General features: G+C 44.9%; 1 protein-coding gene across 10 annotated transcripts in view; it reads right to left on the bottom strand.

The window, feature by feature from the left end:
• Nucleotides 1-323: 323 nt before the first annotated feature.
• Nucleotides 324-25280, bottom strand: part of KMT2A (lysine methyltransferase 2A) — a 77626-nt gene continuing 52669 nt past the window's right edge. For 4 of the 10 annotated variants that reach the window (XM_082683494.1, XM_082683497.1, XM_082683499.1 and 1 more), the window contains 16 exons: nucleotides 24450-24587; nucleotides 23270-23428; nucleotides 22904-23021; nucleotides 22704-22782; nucleotides 21519-21679; nucleotides 21137-21319; nucleotides 16684-20926; nucleotides 15513-15593; nucleotides 14622-14680; nucleotides 13202-13372; nucleotides 11323-11397; nucleotides 7190-7368; nucleotides 6920-7023; nucleotides 6400-6483; nucleotides 5857-5986; nucleotides 324-5348 (listed from right to left, as the gene is read on the bottom strand). In XM_082683494.1, the coding sequence (XP_082539620.1) occupies nucleotides 5073-5348; nucleotides 5857-5986; nucleotides 6400-6483; nucleotides 6920-7023; nucleotides 7190-7368; nucleotides 11323-11397; nucleotides 13202-13372; nucleotides 14622-14680; nucleotides 15513-15593; nucleotides 16684-20926; nucleotides 21137-21319; nucleotides 21519-21679; nucleotides 22704-22782; nucleotides 22904-23021; nucleotides 23270-23428; nucleotides 24450-24587 (6240 nt within the window). In that variant the 3' untranslated portion in view covers nucleotides 324-5072. Of the gene's footprint in view, nucleotides 5349-5856; nucleotides 5987-6399; nucleotides 6484-6919; nucleotides 7028-7189; nucleotides 7369-11322; nucleotides 11398-13201; nucleotides 13373-14621; nucleotides 14681-15512; nucleotides 15594-16683; nucleotides 20927-21136; nucleotides 21320-21518; nucleotides 21680-22703; nucleotides 22783-22903; nucleotides 23022-23269; nucleotides 23429-24449; nucleotides 24588-25280 lie in introns of all 10 variants that reach the window. The other 6 variants (XM_082683496.1, XM_082683498.1, XM_082683500.1 and 3 more) reach the window with 3 other exon arrangements.

Below are 25280 nucleotides of genomic sequence, written 5' to 3'. Positions count from 1 at the left end.
AGGGGGAATATGTGGGAGGTGAAGCTGCTTGTCCTCCTGACCCCTTCCTCATATTCAGGATTAATTAGGTCTTGAACACAAACCAGTGATAAGCAGGGGAAGAAGACCCTGGTAGGAGAGTCCTTGTGGGGTGGGCCCGGCAGGTGAGGCAAAGTCATTGTGGGGTGGGCCGGGGAGGCGAGGCAGAGTGGTTTAATGATTCCACCTTCAAAGAGAGGGCGGTGGCTAGTGCTGGGCAATCAGGCCACAGGCCACTGGCTGCTGCTCCCCCCGCCCTACCCCTTTCTCCACCCCACCCAAAGCCAAAAGAAAGCTTGATGGTGTGCAGCAATAAACTTGACATGTTTATTAATTAAACTATCACTTAAATAAAAAAAAGTGCATAGAAAATAAACATGTTTAAAAACTCCTTTTTTTTTTTTACAACTATGTACACTTTTTACTTTTACATTCAGTCTTTCGTAGAGAGCTTTCAGCATTATTATTTTTTGAACTATTAAAGTATTTTCCTTCATCCCTGTCACAGGGAGTTAACACTGATGGACTTTAGACACATTTTTTTCCTTTTTTTTTTCTCTTTTTCTCTAACCAGAAGCTTGGAAGAACACAAGGAAAAAAACCAAAAGATCTGTTATACATGATAAAGTTGTCAAGAAATGTCTTATTTCTAGAAAAGAAGCTTGTCATCTGTTGAGCTTTTGAAACAATTATTCAACTACCTGTATTTACTAAAGAGACTGTTAAAAGTTCAATAAAAGAAACACCACAAGTCTATTTTCTTGGTTGAAAGACAGAACTAGAGTACCTCAGAACAAGATACCAGGAAAGCACAGAACACAATTTTCCCCTAAATGCAGGTGGTAACCCCAACATTCATAACCAAAAATAGAGAAACAAGGAGTACAGGTACTGACTGGCAACATTCATGGGCAGAAAAAATCCGGGTGACACCACTTCCGCGTTCCTCTCTGACCCTGGGAACGGACCGCGTTACTGTCCCTTGCGGTTTGGGTCCCCCCCCAACTTGGGAGGATCCGAGGAGCGCCAGACTGATGTTTTCCTGCCACGACTAGCAACTGTAACACAATCCTTATCTATAGTGTTAAGAGAATTAAAAGCCATGGACTGAACTAGGCTTTGTTACATGGTGCATTACTATATTAGTTCCTATATATATCATATTTATATTTATTTGAAAACCAAAACAAAAAAGTTGCAAGTTTTCAGAGTGTGAGACTTGACTGGTATTCACGATTCGGCACAAAACCATCTGCTCAATAACCTTGTATTGCTTTAAAATGAAGGAAATGAAACATAAAATTACACCCAGCCCTTTGCAATGACCCGCTTTTCCTTTAAAAAGAAGAAAAAAAAAACAACAACAAAAAAGAAACACCCAAACTTGATTTCTAGTTAAAAAAAAAAAAAAAAAAAAAAAAATCCCAAATCAAACTTAAGAGTTAACATCTGATAAGGTTTTGACCTTTAGTATTTTCAGATATTTGATTGAATGTCAGTCCTTTAGAAAGATACATTCATTAAAAGATATTTTTTTGTTTTTTTGGCTTTTTTTTGTTTTTTATTTTTTTTTTGTTTTTTTGTTTTTTTTTCCTTAATGTTGTATGTTTTAAATCAAGGGAACTGCATGGTGCTCACTGCATTGGCCGGGGGTGCTGACAGAGGCAAGCGGGGTGGCGGACTGTATCCCGGCAAAGGAGTCTGGTTGAAAACTTCTAGAGTATAGCTGCCAGGGCTTCCCCCTTAATTCTGGTGATTGGTCTAAAAACCGGAGGGGCTGTGCTGGAGGTGGTGGACGGTAACAGAGGGAGCCAAGGGACCAAGTTCCGGCCGTAGGGTCAGCGCCATGCAGCTATTCTGGCTACACAGTTGTCACTGGCCACCAGGAAATGCGGCCACAACAGGTTCTAGCAGCAAAGCTCTCCAGGAGCTGGCTCGCTCACGGAGAACTGACCAGGCTTGCAGCTGGGACTCCTTAGGGATTCGGGATGCCCCTTGGGGGATTCCTGGGAATGACCCACCACAGTTCCTCGGTCTGCACTTATGTGCGGAGATTCCCTTGGTCACTTTCAAAACAAACTCAGGTGTTTTGGAGACAGATATGCCGGTTTGTTTTTGTTTTTGTTTTGCCTTCTTTCCCTCTGGTAGGGAAACCTTAGTTTATTTCCCAAGTTGCTGGCAGGTATGCTGAATTTTGGCAATGGACTCAAGGCTGAGCTAGAAGAGGAATTATTCATTTCTATGGTTGACAGGGAGTGAAAAGGCAAGGCAAACCATCTGCAGCTGGCAAGAGAAGGAGAGATGTGGGTCCCTCCCCTGGCCTCAGGGTTCGGGATTGGTAGAAAGAGAATGAGGAGGGGGCTCACAGTACAGCATGGCCTAGCAGGGCAGTAACTAGGTCTATTTAGCTGAGTTTCCCCCACCCCGACTGGCCTTTGGGTCTTTCTCAAGGTGAATTCATGACCCATCAGTGCATTAATCATTTCAGTAACAAATGCAGCTTAAGGTTTTTTTCTTAAAAAAAAAAAAAAAAAAAAAAAAGGAATAAAAGGATTTACAAAAAAACCTCACACAGTGCAATAATAAAGGAAACGAGATACTAGTGGAACCCCTAGGGCCACTGTATCTTGTTCACGGGCAAAGGAGGAAGGGAGTCGAGGTCTGGGTAGAGTGTTTTTCCCCAGTCCCCTGCTGGCACTTCTCCATGATGACAAGGAAGTCTCTGCCATCCTGGCCACAGTGCTGGGCTCCCTGCATGACAGCAAAAACAGTGACAATGTTCCAGCAAAGCCACCAGACACAGTTCTTAAGGTCACGGAAGAACAGGAAGCCCAGGGTGGAAGGCACAGCAGAGCCATGAGTCCTGGGGCAGAGAGCGCAGGGCTGAGTCGTATTGCTTTGCTAGACTTCCATAGGAATGGGCTTCTTGTGGGAGAAAAGGGCGCCCTGCCCTCTACTGGACTGCACTGCTCTGAAACCCAGTGGCCGACAGAGGCAGAGAAGAATCTGCGTTATCGTGAGTGGTCAGACTGTGCTTCAGTTTCAACGGGCTGCCCCACAAGAGGGCACGGGGGGATCCGTAGGTTCTTTGCAGATATGAGGATTTGGTGGGTAGAGGGCAAGGGGATGAGGTGACCAATGAGGCAGATGGTGAGGAAAATGTTAGGGTGCCATTCAACTTGGTTGCTATCTCGGAAGTAGGGCAAGATGAGGGAAATGGAGTATACAGCTCTCGCCGCTCCGAGCTAGTCCCAGAAGGGAGGGAAAGAGGGCAGGGACGGAGAGGGGACACTGCTGTGCCAGGATACGACCACAGCCTTCTGAGGAGCTTCAACACGGGAAGGAGGGGAGTGGCCCAGCGGAGTAGGGTGACCTTCCTTGTCCATTTATTGTCAAAGAGCAAACCCAGGACACGTTTATGTCAACAGGGCACAAACAAGCTACACATTAAACAACAAAAAGTACACCTTCCAGGGGGAAGTTGGGCAGGAAAAACCAGACTTTGTGTGTACAGCTGAATATTTTTCTCTAACTTCATCCTATGAAAATAAAAAATTATTAAAAACCGATCTTCTTTTAAATTAGGATAATACCGCGGTTTAAAAAATAGCCTCGTCGTAAGTGCTTCTCCCTATGAAGTGCTTCTCATAGAAAAATATACAAAATATATTTACATTTATAAAACCTTAAATAGTAAACTGTAAACAGAACAGAGTAAAATCCAATGACTTAATTTAACAGGTTCAGGACACCGTCTTGGGGAAAGGAAGAGAAAAAACATTTGATGCTGTTTTGACCACATCCTAAGGAGTAATCAGGGCAGTAGTGTCATTTAATTTACTTAACCTATGGATTTTGCGCAGGTGGCAGAGGTCCCTCGATACAAGGTGGTCTAGTCCCCAAGTTTTGGGCCTTGAAATCTGATTAGTGTTCTGCCGTCAACTGGACACCGACCATTTAAAAATGAAGTCTTCTTATGTCTTAACAAGGGGAAAATAAAGTTACCATGTCCTGGGATTGGGACCCAGGGGTCATCCTGGTTGTGATATTCTGGTTGTTGCATGATTCAGATCCTATTTAAATAATCTTTTTCCTCCTCTAAAAAAATCATGCTACATATATTTCTTTAAAAAACTCTCTGTGGAGCTTTAATGAAAACTCCATATTCTGTCTGGTTATGGCCAATGGCTCCTGTCCACTTCCCCCCTGGGCGTGCTTACAGGCTCAGGGGTTGTTCCGCAGGCATAGACGATGCCTGACAGGGAGTGTCCTTGAGCAGGCAGTCACTCCCCTCTACCACCCAGAAAGAACGGGAAAGCAGTGGGATGAAACGGGGAACGAAGAAAGTGGAGGGGGGGCGGGGGAGGAATGAGAGGGACACCGCTCCTATTGTCAAGAAAGGTAATTGGCTGAGATAAGGCTCATGGGGGCAACACTCCCACTTAAAGCCCACAGGCTCCATGTTTGGTGATTCATTGGCACAACCCCAAGACTGCCTTTTGACACCAAAGGTGCTAAGAATCCTGTCTCCCAACCAGAAGTGAACTCTCAAGTGGGAGGATAGTAGGGAGAATCACCAGACCTTCTCTGTTCAACAGACGGCTACAGCCTGGGCCCGGCTGGCAAACTATCAGGTGTCCAACCAACTCTGAATCAATGGCCCCAGCTGACCCCTTGCCTATAGTGCTTGGGGAAAGGCCAAGGCGCCGATGGCAACTTCTCCTGGACGAGACACTCAGGCCCCTTCTCCCCGCATGACTAACCCTCTCTAGGCTCCTTCCAGGCAAGTCTGCTGGCAACCCCATTTACCACTCTGCAACAGCACACAATCAGAGGGGCCCCGGTACAAAGCCGGGTGCGGATCTTGTCTTCGAGACCCCATCTCTCTCTCCAGGACTAGGATCACATGTGTAATGCGAATACGGGAGGTAAGGGAGCACAGCCGTCACGGAGGCCCCTCAGCGGCACCCGCTCCATCCTGGATCTCCTAGCTGTGGGCACAGGCTCTGGGCGCCCCATCCCCCAGCGCTACGACCCGGGGGAGGGAAGCGGCTCTAGTTGAGGAACTTCCGGCACTTCTTGGCGCCGCAGTTGCAGGGCAGCTTGTTGCTGGCGTCCTCGATGGGGAACTTGTAGTCGTAGGTGAGCTCCTCCCCCCGGTAGATCTTTCGCATGGCGAAGATGACGATGTGCTTCTGCCCGTCGATGTTGATGACCCGCGAGTAGCAGTTGGGCTCGCAGGAGTGGTTGATGAAGCGCGCGGCGTTTCCGTGCATCGTGGCGTCCACCACCTCGGAGTCGTCGATGCGGAACATGTAGCAGCCGATGCCCTGCGCGGGGAGGAGAGGGAGACCTCGTCACTCGGCACAACTCAGGCCGGGCGACAGCTCCTACCCTTTCTCTGAGGGTGCCTACAGCTGCTGACGAAAACAGTTTCTTCCAGTAAAACGTCCAGACTTCTCTCAGTTTCCAAGATGCTTCCCTAGGAAATTCCTACATTACAGCGACTAGAGGTTTCTTAATGTCTCCACAGGAAAGAGAAACCTAAGACACTGCGTCATTAGGTGCTTCTGATCCTGGGATGCACTCAGACAAATCTTTCAAAGAGCAGTATCCTTACATACTAATCCTTAGGGTGGATACTGAGCTGCTCATGGGCCCAACAATTTTAAAAATGTCGAAACATTATAAAAAAATTTTAAAAAAGGGAAAAGGAAAAAAAGTATGCTTGAATTCATAAAATATACTATTTCTTTTGGGATGTGGGGATCATACTTTTAATTCCTGGCCCCTGTGTACAAATACTGTCAGAACCAGGAAAATGAAAGCGAGACTCACCTTGCTGTCATAATACTTCTCTCGCTTGTCAGTCTGGATGGAGCGGATGACATTGCCAGCATACTCAATCACCATCTCACCTGCATCGATGTTTCTCTTACAAAAAAGACCCCGGCCGTGGATAGGAGACCTAGAACATAAAGATGGAAAAGAGATCAGCCATCGATTTTGCAAATCAGGTTAAACTGTGTGAATAAACCTCCTGCCCTATCAGTTCCCCAGGAAGGACAGACTCTTGGAAAGCAAAGGAAAAAAAAAATCTGGACCCACTTGATTTGAGTATATTACTTATTCTAACAAATGGCTAAGAATGAAAGATTTCTCCAATCAGGAGCCCACCAGAAGTGGCAACATTTTAATGTTTACCATGTTAAATTCCTTGTTCAATGCAAGGAGGGGCAGGATCCCAGGACATCAGGTTCCATTAATAGCAGCTAGAAAAACCTCACTTACTGAATGAAGGAGGTTACTCCATGATTTGGTCCACTTTAATTTTGGAAAACGATTAGATTTCCGTAATTCTTTCTGAAATTTTAGCCATACCTGTAGACACCAACTGCCTCCTTGGAAGTCTTTTTTAAGTGCCGGAAACGCATGGGCATTGGCAGGTCCATACTAGTTGCCCTCCTAAAGAGACAAGGTGTATTACTCATGAATTCTCTTCAGGAAATAATCAGTTTTGAGTCGTAGATCAAAGGTTTCTAGAGAATATGACCACAGTATTCCCTTTGTTCGATGCCAAGTATAATAATAAATGTCTTGTAAAATGAGGCCTATAATATACACAGTCCTTTCTGACCGTGGTAACTACGGTGGTAGGGATACGTCCAAAGCTGACAGAGTTTAGTTTCGTTAAAGAAAATAAAATCTGCATGTTATAGTTATCTGAATTTCTCCTCTCCTCTGCCAGCCAGCTATTGCTACTTTAATACAAACCACAGTTCAGTGTTCTTAAATGTGACCCGGGAAATTGTGATCCAAGTGAAACCGCATGGGGGCCTGAACAGCCAGAGCAGAGGGAAGCAAAGAGGGTTCCTAACGACCCCCTCCACTCAAGACTTACCGAGCGGACTTCAGCTGTACCTCCTCCTCTTCCTCATCATTGGGGTTGTATTCAGGAGGCTGCCGGTGTTTGGAAGCCAAGAAGTTAAACATGTCAAATGCTGACTTCCTGGAGCCAAAAGATTGAAGCACGCTTTAATAGAAAGGCTTTGAACAGAAGCAGCGAAGGACAGCTTTGACCCTGGAAATCTCAAAGGTGACGTGGGGAAAATGATTGTGTCATCAGATAATACAATCGGGACCCAAAGCTGCTTAGGAAAGAGAACGGAACTTGCCTCAGGTGAACTTCAGCCCTGGCTGAGCCATGAGGGTTCAGGGGGGGTTCGTTGGCCTCCTCTGGTTTGTGGAAACGGAATTTGTAATTCCTACAGTGCTTGGCACCAGAGAGCTGCTCAATCAGGAACACAACTGCATCATGAAGAATCCCCAGCATCCTCAAACCATTAACACCTGTGGGACAGAAGGCACCAGGGTAGCCATCGTGCAGCCAACAGGAAACGGCTTGGTACAAAGAAACGCCTGGGCGAGAGAAGAACTCTGCCAGAGGCTGCCCACGGGGAACCCCATTACTGTGTGGCCAAGAATCAGCGGCAGTGAACCATTAAGGTGACATGGACACAGGGCTATCAATATGGAAAATGTTCATGGTAGACTAAAAAACAGCCACATCACCGAACTATTTTCTATGTTCCGTATGTACACAGACAGGCTATACGTATTATTTAATTTCATGGTCACAATGCCCACGTGAGTCAAGAATTACCAGCTTCGTTTTCAGGTCAGTCAACTGAGGCTCAGAGAATTTAAATACCACACCCAAGGTCGCACAGCTGGTGTGACAAGGTTTGAACCTTGGGATCTGGAGCTCCAGTCATGATCCCATTTTCATTTATAGGTTAATGGGGTATCTGGGTTCTGTAACTTCATACTCACATAGGTACCTCACTAAAATTGAAAAGAATGGTTAGTAATAACCCCCAGCAAAGAACTCTCTTTTGTGCTGTTACAGTGAATGTGTGGAAAATTCACTCGATAGATGCTGTGTTTTACTCAGTCTCATGCTATTAACGATCATTTCCAATTCTTTTTTATTTTCTATTTATTTATTTATTTTTAAAGATTTCATTTATTTATTTGTCAGAGAGAGAGAGAGTGAGCACAGGCAGACAGAGTGGCAGGCAGAGGCAGGGGGAGAAGCAGGCTTCTTGCTAAGCAAGGAGCCTGATGTGGGACTCGATCCCAGGACACTGGGATCATGACCTGAGCCGAAGGCAGCCGCTTAACCAACTGAGCCACCCAGGCGTCCCTCTTTTTTATTTTCTAAAAATACATTTATGTAAGTTGCTGGCAGAGATGATGACAGGCTTTCTGAAATGACTGGCTTATTTCATTAAAGGGATGGGGCATCCCAACAATTGCCAGCCCACTTTGACACTAGAAATAGCAATGTTCGGGGTGCCTGGCTGGCTCAGTGAGTATGGCAAGACTTTACTTATTTGAAAGAGAGCACACGAGCAAGGGGGAAGGGAAGAAGGAGAAGCAGACTCTCTGCTGAGCAGGGAGCCCGATGCAGGGGTTGATCCCAGGACCCTGGGACCATGACCTGAGCCGAAGGCAGAGGCTTTAACCCACTGAGCCACCCAGGTGCCCCTGAAGGCAGACGTTTAACTGACTGAGCCACCTAGGCACCCATCAGGTTCATTTAAAAAAATTTTTTTTGATTTGCCTATAGGGTGACACAACAGGTTTATTATTTAATTAATCCTCAGCACAAATTCTGGAGGTCACATTTATATATTTATATTTATTTTTATTTATTTAAAAAATTTTTTTACTTATTTATTTAACAAACAGACACAGCGAGAGAGGGAAAGCAAGCAGGAGGAGTGGGAGAGCGTGAAGCAGGCTTCCCACCAAGCAGGGAGCCCAATGCAAGGCTCGATCCCTGGACCCTGGGATCCAGGGAGCTTAAGGCAGACGCTTGATGACTGAGCCACCCAGGTGCCCCTATATATTTCTTTTTAGATAAGGAGACTGAGACTCAGAGAAGTCAATTAGCTTGCAGTCAATGTAATATTGATCACAAAGGGCAGAAATGTAGCTTGTACTGTTTTTTCTAACTCCAGAGCTCATGGTTTCTTACCACTATTCCATGGGGCAGTAAAGGACATGGATAAATCAAAGAAATTTCTGTCCTGTTGGCAAAAACAAAGGGCTGGCTCCTCAGGGTGAGGCTGAGAACACGGAGTTCAGGACACTGGCTTACTCTAGTGGCTGGACTTTACACCAATTATCAGTAATCAGTTCAAAGTGACGACTGGGAAAGGCCATGTATGACTATCCTTTCTCAGGGTGCCTGGGTGGCTCAGTCGGTTAAGCATCTGCCTTTGGCTCAGGTCATGATCCCAGGGTCCTGGGATCGAGCCCTGCATTGGGATCTCCGCTTAATAGGGAGTCTGCTTCTCCTCCTGCTTGCACTCTCTCTGTCAAATAAATAAAATCTAAAAAACAAAACAAAACCCAAAAACCAAAAAAAAAACCCAGATTATACTTTCTTGTCCCCTAAATATCTCCCTTACCAATCTTTAAAAAAACAAAAAACAAACAAAAAAACTATCCAAAGTTAAAAGGCAGTCCTTTTCATCTCTCTGATTAATATCCAGAATATATATAGAGAACTTCTGAAACTCACCCATAACAACAAAAACAACAAAGCCTGATTAAGAAACAGGCAAAGGCCCTGAACAGGTATTTTTCCAAAAATGATCTATGAATGATGAGTAAGCACATGGAAAGACACTCAACATCATAAATCATTAGGGAAATGTAAATTAAAATTATAATGAGATACCATCTCACACCCATTTGGAGAGCTTCTATCAAAAAGGCAGGGGATGTGGAGAAATTGGAACCCTTAGCACTGCTGGGATGCACTGCATCATGTGACATGGTGCAACCACCATGGGAAACGGTATGGCAGTTCTCAAAAATCTAAAAATGGAATTACTGGGGCGCCTGGGTGGCTCAGTGGGTTAAGCCGCTGCCTTCGGCTTGGGTCATGATCTCAGGGTCCTGGGATCGAGTCCCGCATCGGGCTCTCTGCTAAGCAGGGAGCCTGCTTCCTTCTCTCTCTCTCTCTCTCTCTGCCTGCCTCCCAGTGTACTTGTAATTTCTCTCTGTCAAATAAATAAAAATAAAATCTTTAAAAAAAAAATAAAAATAAAAAAAATAAAAATGGAATTACTATTTACAAAAAAAAAAGGAATTATTGCATGATTGAGAAATTCTACTTCTGGGTATCTGCTCCCCCAGAAATGGAAAGCAGGGTCTTGAAGAGATATCCACACTCACATTCACACAGGAGAATTATTCACAATAGCTAAAATGTGGAAGCAACCCTGGTACCTACTGCTGGACCAATCAATAAACAAACTGTGGCCTATAATACAATGGGACATTATTCAGCCTTAAAAAGGAAGGAAATTTTGCAAAATGCTACAACATGAATGAACCTGGAGGAAATTATGCTAAGTGGGATGAGCCAGTCCACTTACATAATTCCACTTGCATGAGGTACTGAAAGTAATCAAAATCATAGAGACAGAAAGAATAAAGGTGGTTGCCAGGGGCTGGAGAAAATGGGGAATATTGAGTTTCAGTTTTACAAGAGAAAAAAAAGAGTTATGGGATGGATGGATGGTTGGTTGCTCAGCAACGTAAATGCATTTAACACCACTGAACTGTACAGTTAAAAATGGTTAGGATGGGGCGCCTGGGTGGCTCAGTGGGTTAAAGTCTCTGCCTTCTGCTCAAGTCTTGATCCCCAGATCCTGGGATCGAGCCCCGCATCAGGTTCTCTGCTCAGTGGGGAGCCTGCTTTCCCCTCTCTCTCTGTCTGCCTGTCTGCCTACTTGTGATCTCTGTCAAATAAATAAACAAAATCTTTTAAAAAAAAATCAATCTGTTTAGGAAAAAATAAATAAATAAAGTCCCGATGCAATATTATAGCAGATAGGAAACCTGAAAGCATTACACTAAAGAATCCAGATACAAAAAGCCCTATGTTGTGTGATTCTGTATAAATCCCTAGAGATACAAAGTAGTTTAATGGTGGCCAGGCACTGGGGTTGAGGCACGACTGCTAATGAGTGGGGTTTCTTGCAGGTATGATGAAAATGTTCTGGATTATACAATAGTGATGGTTGTACAACTGTCAATAGACTAAAAGCCACTGAACTGCATGTTTGAAATGGGTTAACTGTATAAGAATTATAACTCAATAAAGCTGTGAAAAACTATTTCTAAAAAAGGTTGATGCTTTTGTAGAATCAACTCTATAGCTTTAGACCAACAAGCTATCAGACTACTCGGAGACAGGGGTAAAATGACCTCTGTGGCCGTTACCTGCAAATGAGAGCTGCTTTAGGCGGGCATTTGACCGAGCTTCCTGGACTTTATCTGTCAAGGACTTCCAGGCATCTGTGAGGAAATAAAATAGTCCATGAAATATCTCTAACACCAGTGACAAGCAAAAGCACTGAGCTCAGAATCGCTCCAGGGTGAAAACACCCTGCTAAAATGGCTTTGACTTGTGTTCTTAGTTTCAATGAGTTCCATGCATAAGAAAGCAGCTGAGAAGGTGCCTTATCCAACAGTTTTAGACAGGAGGGTCCCACCTTCTGAAAATGAGCCCTGGATCCCCCAAGTATTCACATCCCTCGATGGAAGTCTGGGTCCCAAACCTGAATGTTGGGTATCACTTCTATTTCACCTGCCCCTAAACAAGACAACACTAACGTGAACGATTTAACCCGGACTGTGGGGAGTCCTAACCTCTATGCCATAAAACTAAGGGGGTGTGACTAGAAAACATCCACTTCTAGCTCCAAATTAAGACTCTAGGATCTCCTACTGTCTGGTGGGCTCGTGACGACCACTTCACACTCAGTGTGTGGTATTTGCAACTCATACAGTCAACATAGTCTTTTCTTCCCTTACATATCTTTTTTTTTTTTTTTTTTTTTTTAAAGTGAACCAGGCCTGAATCTGCTGTCACTGTGGACTCCTCTCTCCACTCTCCATATTCACACAGTCCTGAAGAGTAGTCGTTCCTCCCTTTTCCTGCTGGGAATGGGCTTTATTACCGACCTCTCTACTGTAGCTATGCTCTCATTAGTGACCTCTTGCCACCTCATGTCTCCAATTCAGTCCACCTTAAAAGGAGCTACCACATTAAGGTTCTTGAAATTCTGCCTTTATTCCACTTCCCCAGATTTTCAAAGGCCTCATGGTTCGGCACTGAAGGCCCTTTCAAAGCCAGTGCCCAATCCACCTTCGCCATTTTCTCTCTCACTACTGCCTGACTAGGATTTCGATGTCCTCTCCCACCTGAGGACACTCCTAAACCCACCACATGCAATTCTGTCTAACTTTGCTGACGTCCCTTCTTAGAAAGTCTTTCTCATTCCTCTTTTCCTAGCACAAATTCTATCAACTCCTTTAACAGAATCGTCTATTCTATCATTCTTTCTGGGTTTGATAACCCTAACTGACCCCTAGGAATCTTTCCTTCAAATTCAACAGCTAATGAACACCTGAATGCTTGGGATACAAAGAGGAACAAGAATATAAAATGCCAACCTTACTAGGACGTTCTCTAGTAAGACGTAAGAATAAACATTTATAAAAACAAATTTTTAAGCTCTAAGAAAAGCATTTAAGATTCTAAAACAAACAGAAAAGAGGGAATGGGAGTGCCTATCTGCCTCAGAAGGTCAGGGAAGACTTTCCAAGCTGAACCCTGAGGGACAAGGTAGAGTTCACCAGATAAGGGAGGGTAAAAGAACATTCTGGGCAGAGGGAAGAAACAGGTGAAGGCACAGGAGTGAAAGAGAATGGCATTTGAGGTCCACAAAGAGGGGGAAGAAAACAAGGCCAGAGAGAGAAGATACCCCACGTGCTCTGCTAAGTTATGGACTATTTCTCCAGGAACTCCAACTTCTTAAGGACAAGTTAGATTATACGTCGAACTGGATGTGTGATGTCATCGAGTATCTTCTGTAACACCAAGTGCACAACCGCCCACATCAACGGTACTAATGTAAATAAGTGTGGCTCTGGCTGAGACAGAGCCTGCACTGGCAAGACAGCCCCATTTTTTTTTTAAAACTTAAATAATCTCTACATCAAATGTGAGGCTCGAGCTCATGACCTTGAGATCCAGAGTCAGAAGCTCCACCAACTGAGCCAGCGGGGTGCTGCCAACCTCATTTAATCCACTCACCTTCGATACTTTCTGCACAGATCTGAAAGCCATCGTCACTTGAAATTTCAAAAACAAGTCCTTTCTTGGGCTTTTTCTCAGCAATGCTTTCCTTCCTCTTCTGTTCTTGCTGGAGCCAAAGCATCAGTGGAGAGCTGAAGTTACTTTCTTCTTCTTCCACTGTTTTAGGTTCTGCAAGGAAGAAGACAGATAGGGCCCAAACTGACTGCATTAGCAAACACTTACTGAGCACTGATACATTCTCTCCAAGCCTACCAACATTCTACAGTTGGTATGATTATTTCCATTTACAGATAACAAAACTGAGGCTCAGGGCGCCTGGATGGCTGTGGGTTGAGCCTCTGCCTTCGGCTCATGTGATCTCAGAGTCCTGGGATCAAGCCTTCTATTGGGCTCTCTGCTCAGCAGGGAACCTGCTTCCCCACCTCTCTCTTGGCCTGCCTGTCTGCTTACTTGTGATCTCTCTGTCAAATAAATAAAATTTTTAAGAAAAAGAAACAAAAAACAAAACAAAACCGAGGCTCAAAGCTGTGGAACAATTTGCCCTGGGTCACAGCTAGAAAGTGACTAAAACTAGATTTTTTTTTTTTTTTTTTAAATCTAAAGTCATGCTGTTTCTGTGGAAGTTTCTAGTATGACAATTTGATAGTTTTTCAATAAGCAATCCCCTCAATAAGGTCAAAGGTAAAAAATAATGATTAATCGAATGAAGCACTATACATGAGGCACTTTTCTAGGAACTTCCTGTAAATTAATTCAGATAGACCTCACAAGGACCAGTGAGGTGTTACTATCGTGTACACTTCAAAGTGTACATGAAGGTGTGAAACCTGAGGCAGAGAGATGGTAAATTAATTAGCCCAAGTTCATATAACCGTATGTTCTGACAGAAAGAGGCACCTCAGTCCTCCTGAGGAATCAGCCAATCAGCAGGTGATTATATCCCAAATGTTACTCCTGAGCATTTTCTCCACTTGCTTCTCTTCTGGGAAGTTACCTTGATGGAAAGAGGCGAAACCTATATCCAGAGCTCTCTAATCTTGAAGTGGCCAGTTCTTTACTGATCATATTCAGGAGTCAGATAGAAAGTGCTATGGAGCTGTACCTGGGGTTGTGACCAGATACGTGGTTTCCTTCAGCGACAACTAAGGGATGAGATCAGGTAACCACTAGCTATGAAGATCACACTGATGTTAAAGCAAGCAGAGCAGAACGATCGACAGATGTCACAGACTATACAGCGGAAGGGTGCAAGACCAGGGAATAGATGCCCTGAGGGTTAGTCTACACCTCTGGCCAATCACTTAACTTACCTGGAGCTTAAATTTTTTAATTTAGAAAATTTGTAGATGATGTAGGCCATTTTTATAGTACTTTTGACTTTAAAATTCTAATGCTAACCTGTTACCCACCCACATACCTGTACTTTCTTGCTCATTTGCTGGATTTTGTGTTGCCTGAATCTCAGGAAGAACTTGCCTAAATGAGAAGAAAACCCAATGTAAGATGTAACATCAGCTGCTATCAATTCAAACATGCAAACTGTCCACAATCGGCCATACGCCGTCGGTTACACAGAACAACTACCAGAAACGGACCATAGGACGTCTTGCGTATAACGTGTTGGATAAACACCACCCTACTGTATGATATGTAACATAAAATGCTCTTCTATGAGATTCTTTCCTAAATATTGGCATTAAGTTTGGGCTTTTGGAGTTTGTAAATTATGTCCTTGAAATTTTTCTCATACCCTCAGTGTTAGAAAAAATTAAAAGAACATTTGTTAGAAGCAGTTCTGGAGTTACTTAAGTAAATTAACTGATTTAACCAAAAGCAAAAGCAAGCTTAAGGAGCCAGTAAACCACCACCAATTTTCATTTTTGAAAATTAAATCTTGGAAACAACCCAAATGCATATCAATAAGGGGCTATTTAAATTAAAAAAAAAAAAAAAAGTACAGAACAGTATGTATAGCATTACTCATTTTATATAAAAAAGGAATATAAATATATATTCATATATACACCATGTGTATCTGTATTTGTATAAAAATGTGTGAATGGATGGAAACAAATTATTAGCAGCCGTCATTACTAGGGAACAGAAGGGGAGAAGGGTAGGCAGGATGAACACAGAACCATTTATTATTTAAGTAATTATGCATTAAAAAAGTTACAAGTATGTATTACTTCCATTAAAAAAAAAACCCCTCTGGCAACAAGAACAATTCAAATGAGGAAGAATTATGTTTTAAATGAGGTGGACAGAACTGAGGACTTAACCTTAGAGAAACGATCTTTGTATTTACCCTGTGGGCTGCCCGCACTCCTTTTGTGATGACTGTTCCACGTTAGCTGTGTCCTGCGGCTCAGCCTCTGCTCCCTGAGACCTGGAAGAAAATCATTGCATCTTTTCAAGAAAAACCACCAGTGACTACGTACTAAAGGGTGGAGGTCAGAAAACAAACAAACAAACAAACAAACAAAAACACTCTAGACTCTATCAGGATCTGATAAATTTACAAGTTGGGAAAACTAATCTGTGCTGAACAGGTTAGCCGGTGGTTATGAGGGCACTCTGTCGAAGAGAAGGCACAAGGAGCCTTCTGGAACACTAGGGATGTTTTATCTCCTGATCTCGATGGGGCTACATGGGTGCATATGTATGTAAAACTTCACTTGTATATTCCAGGCATGTTACACCCCGACACTAATTAAAAAGAACTTCATCAGGATCTATGACAGCTGGCTTTGCCCTCCAGACAGGAATAATCATTGTCCCTCAGTATCCTAAGATTCAGCAAAACAAAAAACAAAAAACAAAAAAAAACCCCAAAGCTACATCAAAACCCCCAAAGCGAAAAAGCCAAGCCATTGTTTTACATCAGAGCAAAGGGGGCCTGAGCTTCTTCTTACTCTTCATTTCTGCTCAGGTCATGATCTCAGGGTCGTGAGATGGAGCCCCATGCTAGGCTCCGCTCTGAGCATGGAGCCTACTTGGGATTCTCTCTCCCTCGGCCCTCCCCACCCTCCACTTAAAAAAAAAAAAAAAAAAAAAAAATCAGGGACGCCTGGGTGGCTCAGTTGGTTAAGCGTCCTGGGATCGAGTTCCACATTGGACTCCTTGCTCAGCAGGGAGCCTGCTTCTCCCTCTGCCTGCCGCTCTGTCTGCCTGTGCTTACTCTCTCTCTCTGACAAATAAATAAATAAAATCTTAAAAAAAAAAAATCAGAGCAAAGAGTAATTAGAGATGTGGTTCTCTCCAAGAGACAAACTGCCCACGGAGGGAACTAAATTTTGCTCTATAAATCACCACTGTGAGGAGGGAAAAAAAAAGCAAAGTCAATACCCGGAACACCCCCGAGTAATGCAACGTGGATGGAAGAGTGTCCTTCCCAGGAAACTGCCAGGCCAGCAGCCTCTCGTTCAGAGCAAAAACAACCCCACCTACCCAGGGTAGCTAGTATTTCAATCTCTCACCCTGTGACTGAGGTCAGGGACGTCGTGTTGGCTTCTTGGTCTGGAATGTGTGCTTCAGAAGAACTGGTCCGCAAATGGGTAACTTTGTGCTTCTTGCCATTCCCTTTGTCCAAAGGCAGCGGAAACCGTTTGATTTTTTGTTTGGTTTTAGTGGGAGCTGGCACTGAGGGGCTGGCTGACGGCTGTCCAGGGGACGGAGAGCCCCCGGGAGAGGCAGAGCTGGCTTGCAGAGCTGAGGATAGGGCCTTGTTCTGCTCCAGCCCCATGCTGTTGGGGGCATCTACTGTCTGGTTGAAGTTAGATCCCTGGGTCCCTGGTGCGGAATCAAGTTCACGCTGGGAAGGGAGAATCCCAGTCTTGCTGGCAAGGAGCTGGTTCACGTGCTGAAGCTGATAGTGTTCTTCCGCTTCCCCAGAAGGCGAAGCAGCTGTCATGCCCGCAGTCTGAGCAGAGGGGAGCACGCAGATGCCAGACGCCGCTGTCATTGTAGCAGCCGGAGCCTGTGAGGTGCCCAGTTGTGGAAACATTCCTGAACTTGGCGGCAAGGCCACAGGCTGCTCCTGCATCCCCAGGCTCTGCTGGCTAGCTTTGATCAAAAGGTTGCTTATTGAGCCGATATCCGGGGTACTGAGCAACCTGGGGTTGGCTAACGCGACATGTCCTGGAACGGACGCGCTACTTGTAGGGGTTGCTGTGGTTTGCATGGATACAACATTCAAGACGGAGGAACCGGCTGCTAGGCCAGACACAGGCCCCGCGGTGAGGTGGCCAGTATCCTGGCTTATGGTAGACGCGCCCGCCGCCGCGGCCGCTGTGCCGCCCACACTCTGTGGTAACAGGGGTGCCTGTTCAAAATACATGATGCCAGATTTAGACCTTTTTATGATGTTGGGGACAGTTCGGTGAGATGAAGTATTAAGTGACCCCAGCTCTAACAGGTTGGGGTGGTTTGGCAGCTGAGAGGGTGTGAAGTTAATCAGGGTCATGTTAGAGACCACATCGGAAGGGGCAATGGTTGAAGGGGTGCTAGAGGGAGCGAGTTTTTTATTCTTTCGGGTGTGTAGACGAGATATGGGTCTTTTCTTGAGTCCAGAGGATGGAGTGGCTACTGTGGTACTGAGGTCTGTCCTCTGGCTGGCTTCTGAAACCAAAAGTTGGGGATCTGGAGGAGGCTGAACCCCAATAAGTAGGCCTGAAGGAGGACTGCTGATGTTAGGTGGGAAACTACTTTGAGCAGCTGCAGGGAAGGAATGTAAGTGCTGGTGATGAGGCATGGGGAGCAATCCTTTGCTAGCAGGAGGGAACAGAGATGGAGAAGTTGGCAAGCTTGGATTTAGTCCCGTGGCTAGGGTGAGACCACTTCCCATGGGCCCCAAGACTGAAGTATTTGTCTCCATCACATTGGGTGTAGAGCTAACAGAAGAGGTCAACTGGATTTTTTGGGTCACTCCATTTGGAAGAGTTTGGAGAACATAAAGTGGCTGCATGTTCTGGTTAACCACAATGAGTTTCTCAGTGGCTGGTTTCAGGTGGGGTGGAGTGGTCTGGACAGCTGCATTAGAAATCTGAGATGGGCCAGGACTCTCGGTAGAATTGGGCACATATTTCTGGTTCTGGATAGGAACAGTAGGGGAAACAGGTACCTGAAGGCCGGGGGTGCTACTGTTTCTAGTTAAATCCTGATTGTTGCCATGACCTTGCTCCACTGAACCACAGGGAGGGCTGGAAATGTGGTCTGCGTCCATGTGTCCTTGGATAAAATGATCGGGAGTCATGTGGCCTTCGGGCGTGGGATCCACTCCTGGACTCAGCAATGCCGAGTCGCCTTCGGAGGAAGCCACAGACTTCTCTGTGATGGTTACTCTCTTCTCTCCTGAGTCGGAGATCACAGCCAGTCTACTGGGATTCTGGCTGGGGACAGTGGGACTTCGGGTGGTCAGGACAGACAGGTCGGACGGCAGCTCCAGAGGCAGCTCAAACTGTTCCTCTGCCGAGATGGAGGAAGAGACACTGCTGTCCACAGGCTCTGTTGTCGGCAACTGCTGGGAAAAGACCTCGAAAAGACCCATGTCCTTTTCTCGATTACTGTCAAGACCCAAACCTTCACCCAGATTCAGGAGTTCCGACGAAGAGGACTCTGGGCTCTCGCCCAAAGCCTGCATGGAGGGAGTGTTCTTCAGTACAAAGTCCATAATGTCCGAGGGCAGGATGTTCCCACAGTCGTCACTGTTGTTGTTATCCGAGTCTGACTTCAGGAGCTCAGTATTGTAGGTGTCCAGGAGGTTCTTGTCTGATGGGGTGCTTGTGTGGACCCGGCGGCTTGACTCCAGTGAGCTGAGCTGAGCCTCCAAGGAATCCTGTCCCTGGGTTTTAACTCTGCTTACGGAGTGGCAGTTATCCATCTTTGGCTCGTTTTTGTGGCCAACGGAACTCTTAATGACGTGTTCTTTCTCACTGGGATCTTCAGGTTGCTCGATCTTTAAGTTCTCTGTTCCGTTTTCTTTCCCATTTCTTTTCGGAATCTGGCTGCTTTTCCTCGTGGTGGCCGTGACGCTAGTATCGCTCTCTGTGCCGTCATCGACGCCATCCAACTGGGAGATTTTGGGAAGGTCACACTGCTCCTCCTCCCGAAATAAATTATGGGATGCCAGCCGCTCATCTCCACCTGAGGAAATCACTGTTCTGGTGAAATTATAGTAGTACAGGTCATCTTCGTCGGAGGTGCTTAGGTCGTCAGCCCCATCCACCTGTCCTTCAGCTGATCTCTTGCCCCGCTTCTTCCCAGTGGAGCTGCTGTAGAATGGAATGTCTTCTTCACCGTAGGATCTCACTCCATACAGCGGGGTGAGCCCAAAGAACATGTTGGAGCGCGCCCGGGCACTGCGACGGGGGTATCTCCTCTTGAAAGCGCCATCCTCCTGAGGTTTGGGACCGTCTGGAAGCATCAGGTTTCTGTCCTGTACCGGCAGATTCTGGTAGTTGTTACTCTGAGGATCCTGGGATGAGGTGTTATTGGGGCTTGGCTGGGCCACTGGACCATCTCCTGGACTTTCAGAGGCTGCAACTGGTTCTGTGGGAGAGGCGGACTCTACTTGCAAAGGGGACACAGGGCTCCCTTCCTTCAGTGTATTCTTGGACTGGCCCTCACTTTCCATTTTGAGAGGTGTCAGTGTCACTTTGACTGTGCGCTTCCGAGGGGTCTGTAATTCCTTGGCAGATCCCTCTGCTTGCATGGATGGAGCTTTGGGGACTCCCGGAATGGAGAGGCCTTTGTCTCCAATCTTATCAGAAGAAACATTATTACATGGCCGTTGCCCCATAAACTCAGGAGTCAAAACCTCATCCACGAACTCCGGCTTTAGGGTTCCCTCTTCGCCAGTTGTCACCTGACCCGGTTCCAAAAAAGACTTACTGGAATGTTTTTCTTTGAAAGTTTCTTTACAAGACTTTTTCCCTTTCTGTCTCCGGTCTCTGGAACTAGATCCCATGTGTTCGTTGATGATGGACGATCTGCTGCTCACTCCAGAGAGCTTCAAGGTTTTAACTCCTGCATCTTCATCGGGAGGGGGGTTTACCGATTGGTTAGAATCTATGTGTTGGTCCCGATCGTTCCTCTGCCCTCTCAGATGGAGTGGGGGGAAGGAGAGGGCCTCTTTAGAAGAATACGGCCCTGAAGAGAGTTCAGCAAAAGTGCCGATCTGGCTAGCGTTTAGTTCCCCAGGTGCTGTATTATGAACCTGTGGGGCCAGTTTGGGAATGCCGGGATAAGCCCCAGTATGGGCAGACCCCTCTGAGCTCTTGGAACTTGGCACTTTGGTCTTCTCTCCTTTCAAAGAGCAGCTCTTGGATCCTAGGTCTGAAGCGCTGGAATGCTTCACTTCAGAAGAGGAAGACCCATCCAAGTGGCTGGTTTTACTGCCCACTGTAACTACTGTCCTTTGCAAATTTGAAGAGGTGGGAGTGTTTTGCCCTAAATTAGTATTTGAATTCAGTGGTCCTAAGACATGATCAACTGCTTTGGCACTTGACTCAAGATCTGTGGCAGTCCCGATGGTGGAGACTGAGGAAACACTATTCCTGGAGTAAGTACCCCCAGTTCTCATTGGAGACATTATTCGGAGTTTAGACCGCTGGGGTGACAAGGAAGAAGTGCTGTGACGCCTGGAGCCAATGCTTCGGAGTCCAGAGGAGAGTAAAGGGTCACCCACTGTGACTATTTCATGAGTGGTTGGGGTAGGACTTCCTGAACAAGAGAGAAAAAAGTAATAAAGTCTATTACAGAGAGAACGAATGTGTGGTGGCCATTGTTTTCAATGACTTGGCAGTGGCTTATAACTGAAAGCTGCAAATTAAGATTTTCAATGAGCAAAGCCATTAAGGCCTGGAAGAATGACAAGCTCATCTCTGAGCTGATCTTTTTGGGGCAAGTTAGTCAATGAGGTAAGTCCTTTACCTGCAGAAGGCAACGGCCGACAGCCAGGGGATCTCTGTGTTGGAGAATAACTAGGTGTTCGAATCCTAGGGACCTTTGAGATGACGTGATAAAAACAGGAGCCAGAGGTTTGAGAGTGAGGTCGGTCTGGTGAGGAAGGACTTAGAATTTCAGCCGTGTTTTGACTTTCTTTAGATGAAATTTCTGTGGTAGGAAAGAAAAACTCTTACTTTAAAAAATAAAAAGGTCCAATTAAAGTATCAAATGAACCAATACAAAGCAAGCTGTTAGGTAAAGATCGAAATACAAACAAATGAGATCTCCCAGAGAGACGACTTTCCCCACCTTCAGTCACAGTATTCCCCCAAATCTAATTCGAGTCCCACCTTGATTAAAGACCCACCTGCAAAAGACGTGGGACTGTGAGCGATGGTCCTGTTTTCATCATGCTCCACGGTGCTGTTGATATCCGGCTCCACCACCGGGGGGCGGCACTCCACGATCTTGCACGTATACACACAGCGCTTGCGAGCATCAGTGGTGCTCCAGTAAACCCTGGAACACCTGGCAAACAGACCCACACAAATCCCCGTGAGTGACAGGAAAGAAACAGAGACGAACATCTGCCAAAGCCTCTACTCCTCCTGGCTCCCCGATTTACAGAATTTAGCTTTACATCACTGATTCTTATTATAAGACCCTTGGCTCGGGTGTTCCAGGGTTTCTGAAGTTGTTGGTTTTTCCTAGCCTCTCAAAAACAGCTCCAAATCTTTTTTTATTGTAGCGTAAGCAGGAGACAAAAATAGTAAAATATCCTAAAAATGCAGAGAAAGGAAAATACTAACATCTACTGCCAGATATAGTTATTGGCCTTCAGGAAGGAACTACCATCGCTCTCAAGGTGTACACAGAGGGGGAAAAAGCAAACCTGAAGTGTCCCCTTTGGGAGAAAAGCCCCACAAGACAAGGGAAGTGTAATTGCTTCTGATCTGCTGGATGCTGACGGAGCCTGGTTTATACAAAGAGCTGCCAGCTCAACATACAGACTGTGTTGCCAGAATTGGAATGCAAAATAAACTGGTGTATAGATAGCAAAATGAGACTCCAAAATGGGAGAGACAGAAAGGGAGTTTTAAATTTACACTGTCAGCCCGCTAAAAGTTTAAGCCATTTGCTTCACGTAGGAGAGAGGATAAATGTTCACTGGACAATATGATCATTATTGTGGGGGCTTATATTTTTAGCTTGAGGACCGAGGCCTGAGGTGTTTGATCCACTACAACAATCGGGACCTTTAAATCCAGATAGATGGAACTCAAGTGGAATCTTAAAAAAGACTGACCTTGTTTTTTTTTTTTAATTTAGGTTTTATTTGGAAATGATTCTGAAAGTATGCCAATAATACATTCCTTTTATAACTGGATTTAGTGCACATAAAAGGATACTTTTGTCCCAATCTACAAAAAGTAGCAAAAAAGTAGTGAATTTTAGGTGGCGATTAAAAGCAGCTCTCCATTCAACGAGCTGTTCATTGTTCAGGATGCCCCAGCTGTGGGGGCTGGTGTCTTGGCTCCATGCTGTTACTTACTGATATCCAATAGGAAAAAGCTTATCTTCACAGTCAGAGAGATCATTCAGGATTCCCAAGCAGTCAATTGTCATGGAGCCTGATCAAGGAAAGAAGAACGGGTGAGAGGAGGTAATGAGAAGGCTCACTTTATACCCAAAGACTAGGAAGTGCTCCAGCGACAGAGCGAGCCTTCGCCCGGCCAGGGCCCTGCGTCATACCAATCATCATGTGGATGTTCTCCGGCTCCAAGCCATTGAGAAACTTTCTTCTCAAGCTGATTCCTTCAAAGTCCACAAACACTCTTCTAAAAACTTCAAATCCATTCTCAGGAACCACCTAAAACAAAACCCAGCTGTTAACGACAGCCTATTCCTTGACACATTCCATGTGATACTGACTGTCTCTAAGGGCAAGTGCAAAGCCTCTCAAAATCATGGTGCTGTTTCACGGGAGGACTGCCATATTTCTCAGAAGGTGATTCCAGGAACACAGAGTAGTAAGGTGAAGCAAAGCTTACCATCTTGCTGTTTCCAGCCTATTTTCCCTGAACTCCTATAGAATTCGAAAAGCAACGAAGCTCTCACCTCGCCTTTGATCAGATCCCGATGTCGCTGGCAATACACTTTCTTATCATCCAGGAAGACACAGTTCTTGGCGCGAGAACACATGAAGTGATAGTTGCTGGTGCAGGATGTAAGGCAGCAGCCCACGGTGGCTCCTGGCTTTTGGCAGAACTCACATCTCTAACCATCCAGAGAAAACAGAGGCCTAAGTCAGACTTTCAGATGTTTTAAGCCATTTTCCTTCTCTGTAGAACTACCCCATTCTGGGTTTCCTACAAGTCATTTTTTTTTATTGGTAATCAGCTGAATTACAGAGAACTAATACGAACCCTGAAGCCTTGTCTACAAATCCTCTATCTCCCATTGTCCCTGGGGCCCTGAAACTATTAAATGTAAAGACTACACTTTGATTTAGAACTTAAACAGAAAGTTTTGTTTTTAGGATGCACGAATGATTTATAGAAAATAGAACTTTGAGGACTGATTCTAAAAACATCATCTTACAAGAAGGCTACTATATCCAAAAGAATTCAATTCTAGAAAGATTATACCAGGCAGAAACACAAGGGTTCTCTAGTTACTAGACTTAACAGATTACAATTTATTTCACAATTCAAAGATCACCTTCAGCAAGCCTGAATGTCACCACCTTATTCTGTCACAGTCACAGTCTGGGCTCCCCTCTCCACAGAAGACTTTTTGTTTGTGCTCGCCATACAATCTACATGGGCTTTTTGTTTGTTTCTCTCTCTTTCTTTCTGATAATTCTTCATCTCCCCTCTTTCAAAGTATAGCTTTTAAAATTTTACTCCTTCATGGCCTTTTCTGACGATTCTCAGCATCTACTGATCATTTCCTTCATCCTTTTCCTGTGAGTGTATTTATGTGGGTTTTTCCTATGGAACCATAGAGTGATTCAACTGGGACCTCCAAGATCATTTTGTCTAAATCACTTAATAAAGTAACACCTTTCTTGCACATTTAAATTGTCTCCCAAACTAGGTAACACTCTGTCTTCTATTTCTTATGCACCAACCCCCAAAGGTCAGAGTAGCAATTTGCCTACAGTATACACCAGCATTCGTCACTGGCTAACCATTCTGAAGGCAATGTAAAACCTCAGTGAAGTATCATGAAGCCACAGAGAGAACATCTGGAAACTGAGGGGAATCTTTTCCATAACATTTACACCAGGTCTTACCAGCTGCTTGCCCCTGATCACAGCCATGTGCACATTCTTTAGTGATCCATCATCGTCTTCAAACACTTCTGCTGACCACAAAGCGCAATTTACATGTGTCCACTCATTTTGGCCAATGTAAAGCAAACGGCCAGCATCCTATGAAATCAAGAGATTTCTTTTTTCTTTAAAGAATATAATGTCAAAGTAGGTATCCTTGGTATTAGCTTTACCTCAGTCAAGATAACATCAATAATAATTAAACTTGGGGATGCACACAAAAATCAAAACTCATTTCTCAATGTTTTTCTGTTTCCACCTCTCACCTTTCTAGAATCCATAGGCGGGAAATATTTTATAAACATAGCGAATCAAAACACAAGCAGTATGTGGTAAATTTATGAAAGTGTGCACTAATTTCTTCAAAACCGTATTTCAAAGCCAGTCCTCTCAACTTGCATTAAAAAACCTTTTTTGGGCACCTGGGTGGCTCAGTGGGTTAAACCTCTGCCTTCAGCTCGGGTCATGATCTCAGGGTCCTGGGATAAACGCCCACTTCGGGCTCTCTTTGCTCGGCGGGGAGCCTGCTTCCCTCTCTTTCTCTGCCTACCTGTGATATCTCTCTCTCTCTCTCTCTCTCTCTGTCAAATAAATAAATAAATAAATAACCTTTTTATTATGCGCTTACTATGTGTCCAGTACTAAATAAAGCTTCATAAGCATTATTTCCTTTAATCCTCAGAGAGCACAGAAATTAATGCAGGCAGCCGCCAGAACTGGGGATCTTAACCATTCTGCCTGCCTACCTTAAACACAAGCCTTTCATACGCAAACTTACATACTTTACTGACT

This window comes from Mustela nivalis (assembly GCF_964662115.1).
Source record: "Mustela nivalis genome assembly, chromosome: 9".
Taxonomy (NCBI): Eukaryota; Metazoa; Chordata; class Mammalia; order Carnivora; family Mustelidae; genus Mustela; species Mustela nivalis.
Note: the sequence above shows the minus strand (reverse complement) of the source record. Positions and strands in the feature narration are given on the sequence as shown.